The sequence below is a fragment of the Trichogramma pretiosum genome, unplaced genomic scaffold, assembly GCF_000599845.2.
Source record: "Trichogramma pretiosum strain Unisexual culture from Peru unplaced genomic scaffold, Tpre_2.0 scaffold44, whole genome shotgun sequence".
Taxonomy (NCBI): domain Eukaryota; kingdom Metazoa; phylum Arthropoda; class Insecta; order Hymenoptera; family Trichogrammatidae; genus Trichogramma; species Trichogramma pretiosum.
Genome location: NW_019641632.1, coordinates 1,378,270 through 1,397,807, shown reverse-complemented (window position 1 = coordinate 1,397,807; position 19,538 = coordinate 1,378,270). Strand labels below are relative to the sequence as shown.

Genomic DNA, 19,538 nt, shown 5'->3' with positions numbered 1-19,538 from the left:
ATAGATGCATTTCGTATTTTGGAATATGTATATTGAACGATTCTAATCTCGTTGATAAATTTTCAGTTGTTTATTTCATACGATACACAGATATAATTTTGTTTCAACATTATGTACTATTCGATAAGTACCGATTACAATAGTAAAGTAATTAACATTCGAATCTGTAAAACCAGTAAAACAATATCGTATATTGTTAAAAATGTTTGCAATTAAATTGCGTGTCTATTTAAAATTGTTGCTACATCTATTTGAAATCCTTATCATTTGACTTTACCCATATGAATTTTTCTTCAACGCATCCTTCATCTTATACTATTGTGCTACATTATACTTGTATTTATAAAAAACAAACAAAACGAAGCAAAATCCAAGATCTACGATTACAGCTCACGCTAAAACAGCTAAAAATTTTTGTAGTGCGATATATATTTACTTTGGTTTTTGCACGGCTCACGCGATGTTAAGGCGAGTCGCCTCCCCGCACGAGGAACTTGCGCGACGGGCGTATAATATTTTCTTCGCTTTTCATTGTATTTGTGTATGTGATATTACGATAGTATTGCTTAAATTTGTAATCGTTATGCTGCGTACAATGTTGATTCGACTTTGCGAAAAACCGATGGAAAGTCTATGTATAATAATATATATCTGCACGTGTAATATGCGTGGCGCGTATAACAAATCTTGGATTCATTATGAATTCAACTCTCGGGCCTCGCACGGTGCGCAGCACGTGATAACTTATTATGATTTACGAGCACTTGATATCATGTAAATATAACGGTGTATATTATATTGCGACATAGGGATGCACAAATTGCTATCAAATTACGTATCTCATATGAGGATTTATTCATATGGTTATCATATTATATGCATGTAGTATTTTGCTGTGCACACCCAAAGTGTTTCTTAGTCGCCAATATACAACGAGATAGCCTCATTTTCAATCCAGTCAAATATGCGCTTGACACATAATAATAATATATATGTATAAAAAACCAACATTTATCATATATTATTCTATCGTTCGCGATCGTTGAAACGATCCATCAAGATCGTATCTCGATCGTTGAAATATCTGCTTGTCCTTGGAGGCTTTATGACGTAGTATGTATGGGTGCGTATGCGTTTTGCACCCGAGACCCAAGTTTACTCGCGTAATCCAACGTGCACAAGCCTCGATTACACATTCATATATTTCGTGTCGTTACATTTACGCAGTTGTTATACAAAATCCTTACAACTACTCAACAAAAATCAACAACTACCCTATAATGTACCATATGTTACGTTTTACTAGTGCGATGCGCAGTTGTTTTTATTCATTTTTTTTAAAGTGAATTCAGGAAAAATTGTTTTATTCATCAATTGTTCTCTCTCCCTCTTCTCTCATTCTTCTCTCATTTTTGACTTTCTCTCTCTTGCTCTCCGCTACGACTATGCGTACCAAACAATGAACTTGAAATGTATACATTCTGAGCTTTGTTACCGAAAATAAAAAAAAACAGAAAGCAAGAAAACACAAGCGAAAACATAAAATCGAACGACTGCAGCTTTGGAAACTGGTGCTGCATGCAGTTATCGCGTCGATCGCGTATATAGTGTGTACAACGGTGCGAGCGCGAAAGCACCCAACGCAGCGCGCGCCAAGCAGTTCCGCTCTCGAGCACGTGGACTAGAAAATAAAATGCCAAACACGCGTGTGCAGGATTGAGAGAAACGACTCGTTTTTTTTGCAACTCAAAGTGCACGTATACATACATAGAGACACTGTGGACATGCCAAGCTAGTTACAAAAAAAAAGGAAAAAAGCAGCATATATCGCGCCAAGCAAGGTTTCGATGTTTCACGCATCGATGTTACAATATCTATATTTATGTTCGTTTTTTTCAACAACAACGGCGCGGATGCAGCGCACGCGAGACACTGTACTAGGCGCACTATACTACATCGACGCGATCGACGCAGAAAAATTGCTAATAAACTAAGAGGAAAAAGTTCCGCCAGCAATCATAACGGATCACAGAGTTGACGCATGAGAGCGTAGATAGGATATCGATTTTTTGCGATGGCTATTTACATATCTTTTTACGCGTACGTTTTTCTCTTTTAGCATCTCTGTCTTTCCTTCGCTTGGACATTTTCTGCCATTGTTTTAATTTCTGTCTATATGCTCGCTGCGAAGAAGCGAAAGCGAATCGATGAATTTTTTTCTGCTCGTCACAAAATGTATCGTCTTTGGTGCTTAATTAAAAAAAAACAAAATAAAAAGTTTCATCTGTCCATATCGTGAGGACATGTTGTCACCCGCAGTGCTCGTCGAAATCATTTCGTCAAGTATTATCGATAATATATACCGAAAATTGGGGACGCGCTAATTAAAAATCGAGAGAGAAGGAGAGAGAGAGAGGGAGAGAGGGAAAGAAAATATACGTCGCAAATATGCAACCATCTCTGCAGAGCGCAAAAACAGTCGCAGCAGTTTCCCGGTGCATATAATTTAATCAAAGACGGTATGTGCATGAGCGAGCGTGTATTACAGGGATGGAAGAATCTCCGCGCGCCGCGCACTTTGATAGTGACACCTTTTGGCAAGTTCTCAAGCGCCGTAGTGGCTGTACATTATATGTGCACTCGGAGCGAGTCGAGTCTCTCAACGGAAGAGAGATTATTATATACATGTATATAATATTTGATTGCACCGCAAGCTCTCAAATATCCGATATCCTTTCGCTTGAATACGAAAACGTGTATACGACCGATTCCCTGTCGAGTGTGCCTCGAAAAGCTTCTTTTTTTTTGCTGATTGATTATGACGAATACGTTGTCTGTCATTTGAAAAATGTGTCGAATTTTTTCAGAATCTTTCGACTCTTACTCAATCCCTTTTCAGAGTCCTGAATAGGAAATTTTAATAAAATCTAGGTCAACCACAAAGTAGAGAATATTCACATTAAAATTAACGTTAAATGATGGACGTTTTTTCTTCATGGAATAACAACTCAACACATCCTTTGGCAACTTGGTCACAATTCGGTTTGACTTATATACTTGTTTTTACTTTGCCACTTGCAGATGTGCAGATGACGATATTCGCCATCTAGTGGTAAAGACTGACATTAATTATCATTGAATTTCCATGCATTTTTTGAATAATTCCAAAAACTATAAATCAGTATTAAAACATTATTAGTTTTCAATCAAACTTATTAAATTTAAATATAGAATTTAACTTTTTTTGCTCCTTTTTTTTTAAATTAATTCATGTAATGGTTACATGTTCATATATTTTTATGCATTTTATTTAAAAAATAAATCAGTACTGATACTTTAATTTTCAACAAAGATTTCAACTAAAATTTTCAATTAAAATTCAGAATCGTTTTCATTAATTTTAATGGATCAGTTTATATTAAAGCCGCATTAAATTGAAGCTCTTCCGACTTGCAAAAAATGTTGTAATTTTAAGATTTGAACACAGTTTTAAATACATATTTTCTTAAGACTTGTTCAGATTTTCATAAAATTTCGAATCTAATCCGGTTCGATTCGAATTTTCAACGGTAAAAGGTTCAGAAGCCTCCACACATCGCCGAAAATGAACTTTTAACTCAACCCTTTTATAATAGACCGATAGTAAAAATCCAAACATATACTTAGTCAGAAAGGCTAAAATAGCATGTAAAAGTAGAAAACGTCTGTTTCTTTGCATACGAGTACTCAAAGAGCTCAAAGACCACTTGAACCATTTTATTTTTTTGGACTGAAAATTTGGACACATTCCAGCAGAAAAAAAACTTTTTTAATATTACTCAAAGCTGTGCTACGAATTTTTTTTTAAATTAGTGAAAAAACGAAAGGAAATTAGTATTTTTCAGGCGTTCGAAAAAGAGATATTGAAAGAGCAGAAAAATTCCGGATTATTCCTGACACGGCAGACAACATGTTCACGTCGAGCTTAAAAAGCACATTTTTTGGGCCATTTAATTTGACGCAGAATCGGCCGTGTATGTGTTTCGCTCGGTTGTTAGTTAGTACGTAGCATAATATACCTTTCAACAATACGCCGCCGTGCACTCGTAATAAATCTAACGAATCGTGCATACAATTTTCCTTCTCTCTTATCCAGCCGCTTGATTCACTCAGAGAGTCGAATAATTTTATGAATAATATAATTTTTGCGAGGCAAAGCGGCCCCGAGGCTTTGCAATTAGCGTTTAGATTACCAAGTATATATAGCTCTCTCTCTCTCCGACAACTGCTGCTGCTGCCGCCAGCTCGTTAGTACACTGCGGTAACGGCGCTATGACTTCAAATTAACGTTAAATGAATTTGCGCGACGGGAGAGAAAAGAAATGTGCATTTTGACGTATATAAGCGAGAGGGAGCGAGAGAGAAAGCAAAATTGATTTTAATTGATTTTAATAGATTTTCCAAAGACGCAACTTATAACTGGGTCGCGACGCCACGCGGCGTAGTACAGCCCAATATTACAATTCCGGCTGATTGTAAGCGATATCGCGCCTAACTTTGTAATAATACAAAACGACCGTTACGTAACTGAAGAATAACAAAATAATGACAAAGTCGATCGCTGAATTATTCTCAATTCTTGGGCCGTTGCGAGATCAGTCGCATTTACACAAGTCGATCCCCGCGGCGACGCAAATGGAGAGACTGCCGAAAGTGAACTGCAGCGCACACAGCGGCGTATCGTGTCGTGTGTGTGTGCAGCTCAAGAGATGAGGATGAAGACGACGACGACGACGACGACGATAGCAGTAGAAGAGAGAAGCGGTGTCGAGTTGAAGTGGCTACTGCGCGACGAAAGATCGATGAGGCGCTCAACAGACTCTTGAGTACACAGTTATGCACTCTGGCACTGCACACACTCGCACACTTGTACAGCTCACGATAAATCCTCCATTTCTCACTGCTTATTTTACGTATATACCATAAAATGTGTGCGCGCGTGTGCGTTTATTAAGATGTGCATTGTATGTACAACGGTAGAGAAGACAGACAGAGATAGATCAGGATTGAGATAGACGGCGGATATCTCCTCTTCTTCTTCTTCTTCTTTTTTTTTTTATCTCTTTCCCGTCGCTCCGAAATAAAAAAAAATGAAACACCGACGAACGACAAAAGAACCAGCAGTTCACATGAGGGCGCACTTCTCCTTAAGGCTGATGGCGTTATTGCTCTGCACGGGCTGCAGCGAGACCGAGCGATTCTTCTCCAGGGTGAGCAGGTCGCGGAACAGCGCGTTGACGTTGTGATTCGTCTTGGCCGACGTCTCGAGGAAGCCGCAGCCCCAGCTGTCGGCCTCGGCCTGGCCCTCGCTCTGCGTCACCTCGCGCCTCGACGGGCTCTCGTCGCATTTGTTGCCAACCTAGAGTGGTGTGACGCGCGGTCACCCCCGCCGCCGTGGCAGACAAAAGCACGCAATTAGTATTTGTATTTTTCAACATAAATTAATGAAAGTTTTTAGTATAATTTTTTTCATGTTACAATTAACATCTATAGGTTTTATTACAGTTTTATTGCGTTATGAAAAATATTAAAAAAAAAAATTAATCAAGTTTTTTACAACGCTAGAGCTAATTTTTTTTCTTTATTATCTACAGACTTGAAGCTTAAAATGGAGCTTTATAATTCTATAAACCTCAATGTTTCATTTTCACGTCTTCTTAAGTATAGAAAAGCTCCACTTTAGTAGACACCATTATATCTCATTTCGATTTCAGAGTGTCACGTTATCCGTTATACCCCCGGAGTGAGGGAATTTTCTTGGGCAAATTATGAGGCTTTAAATTAAATGAGTTATACGTTCCTCTCTTCCCTGTTTCGTTAGAATAAAATTCTCTATGAATTGAGCGTGACGTTTCTTAAGAATTGAATTATTTTGAGCGTGAAACTCCTGACGGATAGTGATTAAATATGAAATTAAAACTCGTTGAAAATTGTCTTCGTCGCTCGATTGAAACCGAATGAGTTATCAATAAAAATGACGTATAAATTACGGTATCTAAGTTTGGCATAATTCAATAATAGTTTTGCAGCGAAAAAATGTAACGCAAGCTCAAAAATTTCAATTTACGTTAACATTTTTAATAAACGCTGAGCAAAAGTTTTCTTGAAATTATAAAAGTATATTTACTTAACGTTTTAATGAAACATTTTATTAGGTTTTCACTACCTGAGCTTACACATTCTATATTTACAGGTCTAAAAAGCACTCTCTACGAAAAAAAAAATGGTAAAAGATAAAAATTTCCAAGACTGGCCTCAGGAATAATCTCGCATAAATTATGCCAAGATTTAAGTAAATTAACTTTTCTTTTCAAAATAAATTTAAAATTTAAAATTGAGAGGAAAAATCATCTGTTTTTCAAAAAGACTAAGACTTTCAGATACCGCATAGCTCATACTTTTAATAAACAATCATTATTACACAACATTTTCTATACCCTAGTGGGAAAAAAGGTAGCCGTGTTTCACGATGCGTAAAAGGGTGAAACACAGCTGTAGCGAGGCTCTTATACTGAAATATTTTGCTATTTTAATTTTTTTTTTCAAGAGCATCTTCCAACGAAATATATATATCTAGCTACTTAAAAGCAACGAAGCGTTCGCACTTTAACGAGAGGATAGCGCCTATACAGGCATATACCTAATGCAGGCTTGTGTGCCAATTTTCAGATTCTGTATGTAGCAGCCATGTATGTAACTAACGTTTGTGCCTAAGAGGAGAGAAAGAGAAAGAGAGAGAGAGAGAAAGAGATATAGTAGAGGCTATGCAAGTTTAGGACTGCTTAAAGCGTAGGAACTTATTACCGTTTAGCTCACTTTATTGGCCCGTGAAAGACAGCAAAGAGAATGATAGAGGCTAAACGAGCTTAATGTGAATCCCTTTACACCGGTGCTTCCCAGAAAATAGAAAGAGATAGAAAGAGAAGGGATTATACAGAAATGTAAGTGTATTTATTTTCATACTCATGGCGCTTAGTTTAAACTCAATAGTCAATGTTATTCGTAGAATCTTAACGGTCGATGTTAAAATCGCGATAATACTTTTTCCCCGCACTAATTGGTTTTAGCTAACTTTAAAATTGGCTTTATGTACTATGCGAATTACATTTTATTAAATCACAGAAGAACACTTTTTTTCGTATTTACAGAGCAGATAAGTATCTTTAATGAAGCTGAAATATGTAAATTTAACGGCAAGATTTTTTTTCAAACAAAGGACCTCTAAAAAATATGACTATCTGTATTATCATGTATTATTTTAAAACTTTTTCTATTATTCTTGAGTGTTTCATTTTATTATGACTATAAAACCACGAAGCGCAGTTCATAAAAGAAAATAAAAACATGATTGCATGTACCTCACTCGTAAACTTGATTCAAACACATACAATAAGTACTCTCTTGTATCTATGTTTTTCATCATTTAAGTTTTATATCGCAGTGTTTTTATTTTCTTATCGAGGTGTGTTTCATACATAGTACATAATAAACAAAACGCAGCGATAAATAGGTCGCGTATTTTCATTTTTTTGATGTTTTATTCGAGTTACGAAAAAAAGCCGAAACAACATACCATTCAGTGTTAAAATATCTATACTTTTTATGGACTTTGAAAAAAAAAGTATTACTAGTCTCAGGTGGCTTTCTATGTATTTAGGGTATTAGCTTTGAGCAGCTTTTCGTATCCCGCGCATATGTTTCCCCCATGGGCTTTAGAAGTATCAACTTGCATTAAGCGTATTTTATCATAAAAAACGTGTTTAAAATCCAAATTATTATACGATCGTAAATTTGCAGGAACATAAAAAAGTTGAAAATCAATACTAATGGGTCATAATTTGAAATTTATTGCTGTGAAAAAAGTTTTTAACACATTTCTGCTGCTACTGAGCCTGCCATTTTTTTTAAATATAGACTTCATGCAAGTTGATAAGCCTAAATCTCTTATCGATGTCGCATAAAAAGAGCTGATACGTAAATGCACAGAAGTATACTTCAGGTGGGTGACGCCCGAATACATCATGATACTTTATTTACGTGTATAATTTTCAATTTTTTTTTTTTTTTATAAAAAGTTGAATCTTCGTAAATATTTTCTTATCCTAGTATTCATCATTCTACTTCCTCAACGCAATCTATCTCAATGTCCACATGTACCTTCGTTTTTCGACAATATATTTTATTTAACCGCAATTCATTAGATTAAAAATTAATTGATTGGAAAATCCTCTCATGATCGGAGCGAATGAATTCTGGTTGAAGTATTCTTCTGCCTTTGAAATATCTATTCATTCGCGTGTGCGAACGAGCACAAAACCACACTCGCTAGATATGTGGGCTGAACATCGCCTGAGGTCAGAACATTTTTCGCGAATCCCCGGTAGCAGATATATAATGGGACACTGCTCTCAAATAGCAGTGCGTCATTGCTCCGTATCGGGGCAGGCAAAACGAGTTCACTTTTTATCTTTTGACGTATTATACAAATTAATTACCAATATATATTGGAAAAATGATAAAACGGATCGTTTCAAAAAAATGATACCATGTATATCATCGATCAATTAGTTACAGCGCGCAGTGTAAGATTCTTATTTTGCGTAGCAAACTTTTAAAGTTACTCAGACTAATTATAAGAGAATTAATTAAGGTACAAAATTATCAAGGATAGAATGTTAACGGTATTGAATTAATTTTGAAAGTTTATAATTGCATGCCGAAAACTGTGTTATACAATAGAGAGAGAGAGAGTGAATGAGAGTGCGGATTATATTATACATAGCTCAAGTCCTTACCAGCATGATCGGTATCTGCGATATGTCCTGTCCCTTGATATCTCGTATGACGGCCCAAATTGGCCGTAGCTCCTCGAAGCTCTGCCTCGACGACACCGAGTACACCAGTATGAACGCGTGGCCCTTGCTAATGGATAAGCGCTGCATCGCGGGGAACTGATGGGACCCCGTTGTGTCCGTAATTTGAAGGGTGCATATGTTTTTGTTGCAGCTTATTACCTGTAATTGTCCCGGATAATTTGTTTTCAACATTTCGCTACAGCGGGGTAATTGTGGCGCGCGGAATGATGATGATGATGCGTTACAGCAACAATTATCGCGCGAAGAGTTCCAATCCAATTTGATCGAGGAATACAAAAAAAGGAAAGAAAATAATCACAATCAAAGCGAGAACAATGCGGGGAAAACAAACGAACGTAACAAAAAAAAGTGGAAAAAATCAATGTCAATAATACAATTCGTACTCGCGCGTTATGCACAAGTCGATTCGAGTCGCGCGCGGCGTTAAATGCATTACACAACGTGTTACACAATGTCACGCTCGCAATATACAGCTTCGATTTATGTATAGGAATACGTATATGGCACAATACGTACATTACACACGTGCAGGTATACGTATACTATACTTCGCCGCACACAAGTGCAGCCCAATCAAAATTAATTTAACGCGTTCTTGGCAACTACTTCCGTAAACTCGATTAAAATGAGGTGATATATATATATACGTGCCAACCCCGCGATATATACAGATATAGTACGACACGCGTCCCCGGCGCGCAACACGCGAATGTCTCTGGTACGTATATGTATAAAGTACGCGTGTATAAAGCCTTCGAGGGGGGTCGGTCTCGTTTGTATAATGCGTTATTGTACGTAGTCTGCCTGTGTATTTGTGTTCGTGAACTTGCAAATCGTGGGTGTGTGTGTGTTTACATTGCACTAGTCTTATCGCGAGCACAGCAACGGGTCCCAAAAGTTTCCCAATTGTCCTCGGTCATCATTATGTTGTACTACACATGAGAATCGCAGCAGGTACTCGTCGTCGTCGTCGTAGTCGTCATCGTCGCCGTTATAAATAATCAACGCTAGCGTCATGATTACGAGCAAGATGTCTCAAAGATACACAAAGAGAATAATGAAGTGCGGCAAGGAGACGACACAAAGAAAATCGTTTTGTGCGTTAGGATTGTGAGTCACGATGATAATGTTACCGCCGCATCGTGACTTTTTTTGTTGAGCCCGCGAGATAGTTGATGAAGAGTAGTCCGAGTTACGTCGATAATGGATGATGCGCGCGACACAAAAAAATGCTTATATACGTATATAGCGCAGTCCAGTGAACATTAGATAATGCGAGAGCAAAAGACAAAGGACGAGGCGGACTTCTTTTATCTGAGAATGGAAAAAAGGATATGGGTTTTAAATAAACGATGAAATCCGCTAGAAACTGATGAAAGGAATTCATGAATTAGGAATGGACTTTTCGTGCCCGAACGCACAGCGGAAAGGAAATATAAAAGGTAATTTAACCTATTAATAGGATGCTATACTTCGGAGAGTCAAATATGGAAATGTAGAAAAGATTTCACCAGAAAAAATCCTGCGTAACTACTTCTATCGCGATATTCTTTAACGTTCCATTGAGAATTTATAAATACTCAAATGTATGCAACTGGAGCCCTTGCAAGGAGCGTCGCAGATTTGTTTCTACTACTTTGAATTGTAGAATTTAATATTCAATTTATTGTGCCCTAGTTTGAATGCTCAACATTAATAACTCATTTTTAGTGATCTGAAAAGGACCTTTTAATTGTTTAAAAAAATTTAGACCAGTTTTCAAACTACTATGATCACGATATAAAACCACTTTAAGCCTCCATCGCTAGATGGCGCGGATCTGAATCTGTTAATCTGCAAGTGGCAAAGTCGAAATAATTGTACATAACATATCATAGTAAACTGTCCATTTAACTGCTTGTTAAATGGACAAGTGTAGCTACAACGTGTAGACAGGTTGTAGTTAGTTGACCGTGTCTCTTTGTGAGAAAATGTTGTGCACATTTCCAGAAGCGCGTATCTCAAAGTGAATTTACAGTACATGTAAAAAAATAGTCCGAGCATCTTGGAGTGATGCTGATATATTTTTTTGCTAAAAGTCCCAGCTATTGATTGAATCGTAAAAAAATTCTTCCCAATTAATCTCACCTCTCGACCAAACAAAGAAAACAAAAACACGATTGAATTTCATTTCGTCAGTAACAAACTTTTTGAAACGCGTCGAATGAAAAAAAAAATATGAAAGCAAAAATGTCTTTTCATTCTAATTTTCCCGTCCTCGCTCGGCGCGCGATATCCATCAATAAGTTTAATCGATAACACTTTTGATTATAACGAACAGCTGCACAGTTAATTTTGACCTAAGTAAGCAAACGCGTCAGGCAGCAACGCCGGAGGGGAGAACGTATCAACGCGCGCGCGGCTTCTCTATGCATTTTGCCGCCGCTGCATTTTAGTCCGAACTTATCAATAGCCTGTCTATTTCCGATATCGGCAGGCTTTAATACGGTTGCCAGCGAGCGGTGTGCACAGGGCTTTTCAAGAATGCGTCAGTGATATCGCGTCGCGTCTATATAGGTATACGATATCCAAGCTCCGTGCGTTACATACTGCTACTACTATATATGTAAGCTGCGCTCACTCGATAGCGGGAGACATATATTTAATATTAAAAAAATCAAAAATTGAAAAATAAAACGCTCGGTTATACGGCGACATCACCGCGAGCGCGCGCAGTTATTACGGCGAAAAAATAAATTGTAGCTCTTGGCCCTGCGGAGCAATAACGGGGGGCGAGGGAGGAGGGTATCGCAATCAGAACTTTACAAGCTTGCGCTGGACGAAATAAACGAAAAAAAAAGAAAGAAAGAAAGAGAAAAAAACCAATTCAATTTTCTTTTTAATATGAAAACTAAACTTTCGACTCGAGAGATCAGCAGTAAGCTCTTTCTCTTCGCGTTCTTTCATTTTTATGTAATATAATTGCAGTTTGCATGATAAAAAAAAGAAGAATATGGCAAAAGTCCCCCGTGTTTCTGGACACATTCGTATCGGTTTTGAGCAAAAAATAAATAAATATATTATTTCCGAGAAAATATTATTCTATGAACGAATCTTTGAACGTATTATTTATCTCTTGTTCTTTGCTCGCGAGTTCTTTTCGCGTACGTGATTTTAAAGCCACACACGGAACGTGTATCGCCGTACCAATTTATTTTTTCACCACAACAAGACAAAAGAAGAAAATGTATAAATAAATAAAGTTTCGTACCATTTGACAATTCATTTTATACAACGACAGCCACCATAGTCCGATGTATCTCTCAACTTCGATAATAAATCATCTATCGATAAGGCTCTTTCTCTTTTATACGCATCAATTTTTTTCATAGAACAAAACACATTATCGATCCGGCTTCTCTATATACACACATCGAGGGATGGCTCGCGCGATGTCGGAACACAAACTGTCGCGCTGTAATAATAACGTCCCAAGCTCGAGAAAGCGTTTATACACACCACCACCGGGTGTGCTTGCAGCAGAAGCAGCGACAGCCTCATTGTCGCCGCGGCGCGTACATACCCTATATACCGTTCATTAAAGCACATATACGCGGGAGCAATAGAAAAAAAAAACAAGAAAAATAAAAGATAGAAGGAAAACAGAAGGAAAAAGTTCATCCCGTTCGTAATCAATATTATGCAATTAATACGTTATAAATCAACGGGCGAGCTTACGATATCAATTACTCGCTGCATAAACATTTCTTGTTTGCGCTACTGCTGCTGCTGATGCTGTCTTTGGTCCTCGTTGCATATAATAACAGGAATAATATTGCGAGCAACGGTCTATAAATAACCCGAATATCTTTATAAGCAGTTGGCGAGATCGCGATAAATTGCGACGCCGGAGCTCGAGCCATATCGAAGTTTTATATACTCTATTCATTATACTTTACAAGAGTATAGAGAGTTTGCGAGAGAGGAAAAAAATAGGAAGGGGGAGAGCGATTATTCATCCCGCGAGTGTGTGTGTATAATACAAAGTGCAGAGATAGAGAGCGTGAGAGAGAGAGGGTAGAGGACGGAAGAGGGATAAAAGTTTATAGGTGAACTTTGCACACTACGCAGTTAATGCAAACGGGGGGTAGGGTAGGGTAGGTAAATGAGATACGAGACTAGTCTTTTGCCCACTGGAGAGGGTGGCTCGGCGTTCATTGTCTGTGTATATATACGCGAGAGAGAAAGGGCAGAGAGACAGAAGAGAGTAAGTAACAGGGCTGAAAAAGTAGAGGGAGGAGAAAAGAAGTTGAAAAATTGCCCCGGCGGTGATCAAAGAGGCAACGACGACGACTACGACGACGACGACTTCGACGATGTGTTTGCCCTGCGGCAGAAGCTCACGTGTAGGCACACACACATATGTCGAGCACTCATACACATATATACACGCACACTTATATAGCACATGTGTAGAACAATTGCACATTGTTCTCTATACCCTGCAATTCTTCAACTTTCGTTTATATACATGAGATTTCTTTTTGTTGTATAGTTATACAAAAAAAACGAGAGAGAGAGAGAGAGAGAAAGAGAGAAGGAATTATTTTAAGTGCGTGCTGAATTGTGCAATGTAAAGAGAAAAAAAGCTTGGTACTCGTGTGCCAGTGAGAACAACTGTGATAAATATCATACAAAAGTGTAACAATTTTAAGTTGAAAAATTCGAGCGATAAATTGCATTGTATTTAATTGTGCACACATTAAAAAGAAAAAAATAAATAATTTTATACTTTGAGCCATTTTCGGTGCCATATATATGAATTTGCTTATTATTACAAAGTTTCAGCGCCTATTATAAAGTGCAGAGGTAAATTTTCCTCGTACGTATATACGACACATACATATATAATAATGCTACTGCTGCTGCTCGTAGCCATGTGCCATTACAATATATGAAACATTACCACGCGAAGGAGTAACACAAAGTACTACCCCGGGAGAGTAGAGAGTAGAGAGAGAGAGAGAGAGAGAGAGACTTTAAGAGTCCATTAAAACGCGCGCGCGTACTCGCTACAATGGGGCGAAAGATCGAAGGAGATTACCTACTCTACCTCGTGCCCGATCGTCCCCGAATGAAAATTTCTCAATTCAAATGCAGAAACTGCTATCGCACATACATTACACACAGATGTATGGAATTGGATGTACAGCGCGCGAATCCCTCGCTCCATATTGAAGCGCGAGCTGCTGCTGCTGCTCGACGCGCGATTGCGTATATAAATGTATACGTAGTAGTAGTAGTAGTGGTACGACGTACATACAACGCGGCGTTTAAAAGGGAGGGCAAAAGAGATACGCGAGAGGTACAAAAAGGAGAAGGGAGGCGAGTACGTATATGTACGCGTGGCAGGAAGCACGAGTGCATACACTATATACACAACACATGCGAGTCTGTCTGTCTGTCTGTGTGCGTGGGTGTGTGTAAATATAAAAGCGAATGAAAATGCATTAGCTAATATGCAAATTATATCACGCAGCTCTCGTGCAACGCGCGCAGTCGAGATAAAGGCGCGCATAATGTATACTCTTTTTCGCGGCGGCGATCACTATCGAAAGCTCGGGCGTGTTATATTAAAATAATACCGAAGGTCAAATTGTGTATAATAAGCCTGGCTATATATACGCGCGCACGCAGTGTCGCGTGTACTCCGGTACGTGACATAATATTAAAATACACATCGCATGCCGTATATTATAGAAAGAGAGCAGAGTATAGCGCGTGGATCGCTTCACTGCGATGATGATATTAAAAGATGAAAAAAAAACTTTCGTCATTCCTTTTTTTCTCGCAAGCTCTAGAGCACCGACGGTAGTAGTAGTGCCCGTCCTCTGTACGACTAATAGCTCATGCAGCTGCCGTACAAGAGGTATATCACACCGAGAGGTGCACGTGTGTGACTTATTACACGGCAAATGCAAACTCGTAAATACGTTAAGATTATGATAATAAAGAAGGAGGCGCGCGGCCATGCAGCAAAGCACACGCCTAGCTCGATGAAAAGTGCAACAAGAAAAAGGGGGAGGGCAGACCCGTATGTATACTCGTCGTGGAGTGTATATAGGTGTACACAGCAGCAGCAGCAGCAGGCGAGAGCGCGCGAAAAGAGAAAAGTTTTTTCGCGCTTAAAGTTTTTTACGACTGACGACGTCGACGACGACGCAGGCAGGCAAGGAAACGAACGTCTATATAGGTATAATACTTATGAAAAAAAGAGCGTTAAGTGCCGAGAATGCGTTGCGCGCTTGCTGCTCCGTGTGTGCGCGCCAGAATCTACCCATGATTTTCTTAGCTCGTGCTGTACAGCAGCAGCAGTAGTATATACGCAGTATGGAGTTCACACGACGCGCGCGCGCTCGAGCCATGCGCGTCTCTTCTGCTGCTGCTGCTGCTACTGCAAGCTTGCAAGCTCGCAAGCTGCACGCGGCGCGAGACTCTCGCTCGCTCTGCACTCGCATTGGGCGTTGGTCGTAACAATTTTTTTTTCTCTCAAGCTTCTTGCCTTTTTCTTTCGTTCTTTTTTTTTGTGTGAGAAATGTGTACCATACTGTACCAAATCGTACCTTATACACTACTACATTTATACTTTGAGCAGCAGCAGCAATTCGACGAGTTGTTCATTTTTACCGGGGCCCGCGCGCGCCTTGCAAAACTTGTATATTCGGGCGCAAAAATGCAGCTGCACTTCTTTCTTTCTTTTTTTCCTTCTTTTGCGGAGCTTGACTTTCTCTCTCTCTTGGCGCGCTCTCTGGACGTTATGCGCGAGAAATGTTCGAGCTTTTTTTTCTTTACTCGTGCAACTGGATAAATTAAGACTCTGAAGAAAGAGAATTAAAAAACAAAAAAAAAAAGAAGAAAAAGAAGGAGAGAAAGGCAAAAGAAGGGTAAAAATCTGCTCTCGGTATATTTATACAAAATAAAGAAGCGAGAAACGTGCGCGAGTGACGTTTCTAGAGTACTTTAACTTTCATATCACTCGTATAAAACACTCGCGCGCACACACAGAGGAGACGCAGTAGCAGCAGCAGCAGCAGCTGCAACAGCGAGAAAGGCGAGAGAGAGAGAGAGAGGAAAGAGTAAAAGTAAGTTGCAAGTGAGAAAAAAATCAATGACTTGGTACAGTTTTAGAATCTGGAGCGGTACCTGGCGTAGAAGCAGCAGCACATACTACCCGCCAGACGCCGTCTCTCTCTCTCTCTCTCTCTCTCTCTTTATCCCCAGCAGCCGTACGTGTGTAAGTATGCATGCTGCTACAAAGAGGAGCGCGAGCTAAAGCGAGCGAGCGAGAGAGAGGCCAGGTAATAAAGATTAAATAGATTAACGTCGACTCGTGCCGCATTCATTGGCAGTTGGCGGCGGCGGTGGCAGAGGTGGTAGCGGCGACGGCGGCGTGGCACCCGCGGGGGCCGAAATCACCTCGTTATTAATCACTCGCTGCACAGGTACACGCGCGCACACATACAGTCGTGTTCGCGCTCCCTCCACGGCTGCCTCTCTCTCTGCACATAACAGCTCCCCACCGCACTCTATCTCGCGTGTGTGCACATACACACACACACACACACAGTAGTATAGGCGCGCATATTTTAAATGATTAGACGTTTTCAGTGGCTGCGTACGCGGCGCGCGGGTATTTAATCGATTTTCTATATAGGAAACGATTCTCGCTCGCTCTGTATAATATAACGCGTTTCGCGCTAACCTACTGCAAATTAACGTTTAATTCGCTCGTTTGACTGCGTGTCAGAAGCTTCTCTACTGCTGCTGCCGCTGCTACCACCAGCCTCTCGCCTCCGACTCTATATACTGCGGATTACGCACATCGACGTGTGCTTTATATGCGGTATCATTTGTATATATCTATACCTGCTACCGAAAATCGATATTAAGCCGACTGCATCGGGCGCGCGTGGCGAGAGAGCCAACCAATTTTGCGCTTGTAAAACGTTGCGCGCGGAGAGCAATTTACCAGCGACGAAATTATTTAAAAAGGCATCTATGTAAGCGAGAGCGCGCCGCAAGATAACCAATTGGTGTAGTTTTCCTCGGGCTCTATCTCGACGGCGCTACGCGGCCGTTTCCATCGGAAGCGTTCGAGCGCGCGCGCGAGTCGATACACACGAGAGCTAGGTATATAACGGAAAGGAGAATAAATAAAAAAAATAAATAAATAAAGAAAAATAGCTGGGTCTATCGTTGTGAATTATTTTGTAATTTTCGAGAAATGCCGCGAGCTGTATCTCGGGTCATAACAAAGTCACGTTGTGTATACGTGCACGAGAAATGCAAAATTTTTATTTTACCGCAGTTTTTGCTCGACACTCGTTCTCGTATTTATGCATACTCTATATACTCGTCCCAAAAACTGCAGGTAATATAATGGAACAAAAAAAAAAGGATAAAATAAGGGAAACGCACAACAATAGTACTGTTCTCGTGAAAATCGAGAAAATTATATCGTCGTGCCGGCGACGCTTCGGGTGAACGATAATGAGGAAAACAATAACCCACGGGTGCGCGTCAAAATTGTCCTATAGCTCGCGAAATCCTCACATCCAAATACCGCGATGACATATTCGGTCGCGCGCCACACAACAGCTCCCAAGAATCGCGTTCGTGCATCGATGCATTATAATAAAGTATACATACACGATGCACACAGCACGCATAATGCAGAGAGACAAGTATAAATACGGGACGCGCGTCCCTCTCTTGCCGAGTGTCATTCGAAATGCATTAACGATATTATAATTGCGGCCGGCGGTACGCGCGTGTGCGAACGCGGGCACGATTACATTCATCAATAATGTCGAGTGTATTTAGCCTCGCGTATGTACGTGCGCGATGGCTTTATAATATATATAATACACGTCCGCAAGCCTGTTTTTTTTTTCTTCTTTTTTAATAACCAACGCGGGGCTAACGGCAGTCGATGATTATAAAGCCACGTACCCGCGGCATGGGGCACCCGCGAGTAATAAGGGTAATATGTAAATTTTACATTTGATTTGTCGAGTCGATGGTTAAAATTCATAGTGTATACGCGGCATGCCGAGGAGCTTATATAATATACGTATCGCAATTGCACAGAAGGTATATATTCATGATATTAAAGCTACAATGCAAATACTCTGTATCGTCAACTCTGCTGCTGCTGTGCTACTCGCGAAACTACTGCGTAAATATTCCATTGCCTTGGCTCTATACGTACACTACGTTGTATATACGTATACGTAGATGCAGATCCGCGTATTATATACGTTTCTGAAGGCAGATGAGATTTTCGGAATGAATGGTATATAAAAATAATATGCTAATACGGCGGACGAGCGGCGCAGGCAAAGCCACGACTGCGGCAGTCAACGGATTTTCATATACTATGAAATATATTCGAAATAGCGATGGACATTTCGGCGAGCGAAATGAAAAGTATGCATACATACCAGGGGCGGATCCAGAGGGGGGGCGATGGGGGCGATCGCCCCCCCTAAGGACCCAGTCAGTGCATTTTTTTTATCTTTGATTATGTAACCATGAGCAGTCAACCCCACCTAGCTCAAGCAATTTTCAAATAATTAAATATGCAATCCCAAGTAACCCTAAGTAACTGTAAGAAACCTAAGAAACCCTATCGATCAAACTCCTGTCTTTTATAATAATTAAATATGCAAACCTAAGTAACCCAAGTAACTAAATTGCTCAAGATCGCGTGGTTTTTTATTCGTCAACATGCAAGAATAAATAATCGAAGTGACCAGACACTTTCAAAATTTTTCGACAACAGATAAACTATAGTATGTATCCGAATATACTCAGCTTGTGCCATTTTTTTTGATTTTCAAATGTGGAATCATAAAAAATTAGAAAAAATTCAATAGCTGGATCGCAATGATTACATGCTGTAGTTTATCTACAATGAAAACCCAAAAGTGTAAAAGTTTCTGTGGAAAACTCGTGCAATTTACACGATTCAAAAGTTTTTCAAGGGCAAATTACACTTTTTGAAAAATCGTCACAGAAAAAAAAGTGTAAAAACGCAATATAGCAGAAAAGATGTATGAAGCATAGGCTACGCTTGTTTTAGCACTCATTTCACATTTCCAAAACCGGTAGCTTGCGCATCTTACACATTTTCTGCGGTGACCATTTTTTCAAAAAGTGTAATCTGCGCTTGAAACACGTTTAAAAAGTATGAACTGCGCTCCTCGCACTTCTTCCAGACAACAGTTTTCAAAAAGTATAATTTGCGCTCGACATGCTTTTGAATAGTGAAAACTGCAGAAAAATATCACGATTCTCCAAAATCCTTTAAACTTTTGGGTTTTTAACCGATTGAGTTTTTAACCGATTGGGGGTTTAACTGGCAGCTTTGTGATACCATAATATTGCCTGCATTTTAATCGATATTACCCATTCATGCAGTGGAACTTTGACTCTTTTTGAGAGTCAAAATTCAACTTGATCATTGATAATATACTTTTTCCTAAGATACAGTGCACACTGTGCACATCACACAACTCGCAATAGTTTTAGTCGTGATACCGCCATTTAAGCTTTTTTAAAATTATGAGGCTTTATTGCTGT

General features: G+C 39.5%; 1 protein-coding gene across 1 annotated transcript in view; it reads right to left on the bottom strand.

The window, feature by feature from the left end:
• Positions 1–3,346: 3,346 nt before the first annotated feature.
• Positions 3,347–19,538, bottom strand: part of LOC106660056 (GTP-binding protein Di-Ras2) — a 25,274-nt gene continuing 9,082 nt past the window's right edge. Inside the window, exons 2-3 of the mRNA XM_014382882.2 lie at positions 8,835–9,053; positions 3,347–5,398 (exon numbers count right to left, since the gene is read on the bottom strand). Of these exons, the coding sequence (XP_014238368.1) occupies positions 5,165–5,398; positions 8,835–9,053 (453 nt within the window). The 3' untranslated portion in view covers positions 3,347–5,164. The remainder of the gene's footprint in view (positions 5,399–8,834; positions 9,054–19,538) is intronic.